Raw genomic sequence first — 549 nt, 5'->3', positions numbered from 1 at the left:
CGCCGCCGCCGCTACCCCGCGGCGGGTGGTGGGGCAGGCGTCCACCAGCGAGCTGCTGCGCTGCCTGGGCGAGTTCCTGTGCCGGCGCTGCTACCGGCTGAAGCACCTCTCGCCCACCGACCCCGTCCTCTGGCTGCGCTCCGTGGACCGCTCGCTGCTGCTGCAGGGCTGGCAGGACCAGGGCTTCATCACGCCGGCCAACGTGGTCTTCCTCTACATGCTCTGCCGGGACGTCATCTCGGCCGAGGTGGCCAGCGACCACGAACTGCAGGCAGTGCTGCTCACCTGCCTGTACCTCTCCTACTCCTACATGGGCAACGAGATCTCCTACCCGCTCAAGCCCTTCCTGGTGGAGAGCTGTAAGGAGGCCTTCTGGGACCGCTGCCTCTCCATCATCGACCTCATGAGCCCCAAGATGCTGCAGGTCAACGCCGACCCGCACTACTTCACCCAGGTCTTCGCCGACCTCAAGAAGGAGAGCGGCTCCGAGGAGAAGGGTCGGCTGCTCATCGGCCTCGACCGGTGAGCGACCGCCGGCTTTCCCCCCCC

The 549-nt window shown here is 67.4% G+C and overlaps 1 protein-coding gene across 1 annotated transcript; it reads left to right on the top strand.

Moving 5' to 3' along the window:
- Position 1: 1 nt before the first annotated feature.
- Positions 2-542, top strand: CDK5R1 (cyclin-dependent kinase 5, regulatory subunit 1 (p35); the record flags this gene model as incomplete). Its single annotated transcript, XM_010561442.1, has 1 exon — positions 2-542. A coding segment is annotated over one exon (525 nt), but the record flags the coding sequence as incomplete, so codon positions are not given.
- Between the last annotated feature and the right edge of the window lie 7 nt (positions 543-549).

This window comes from Haliaeetus leucocephalus, unplaced genomic scaffold (assembly GCF_000737465.1).
Source record: "Haliaeetus leucocephalus isolate CR32 unplaced genomic scaffold, Haliaeetus_leucocephalus-4.0 Scaffold144, whole genome shotgun sequence".
Taxonomy (NCBI): Eukaryota; Metazoa; Chordata; class Aves; order Accipitriformes; family Accipitridae; genus Haliaeetus; species Haliaeetus leucocephalus.
This window is presented reverse-complemented; position numbering and strand designations above follow the sequence as displayed.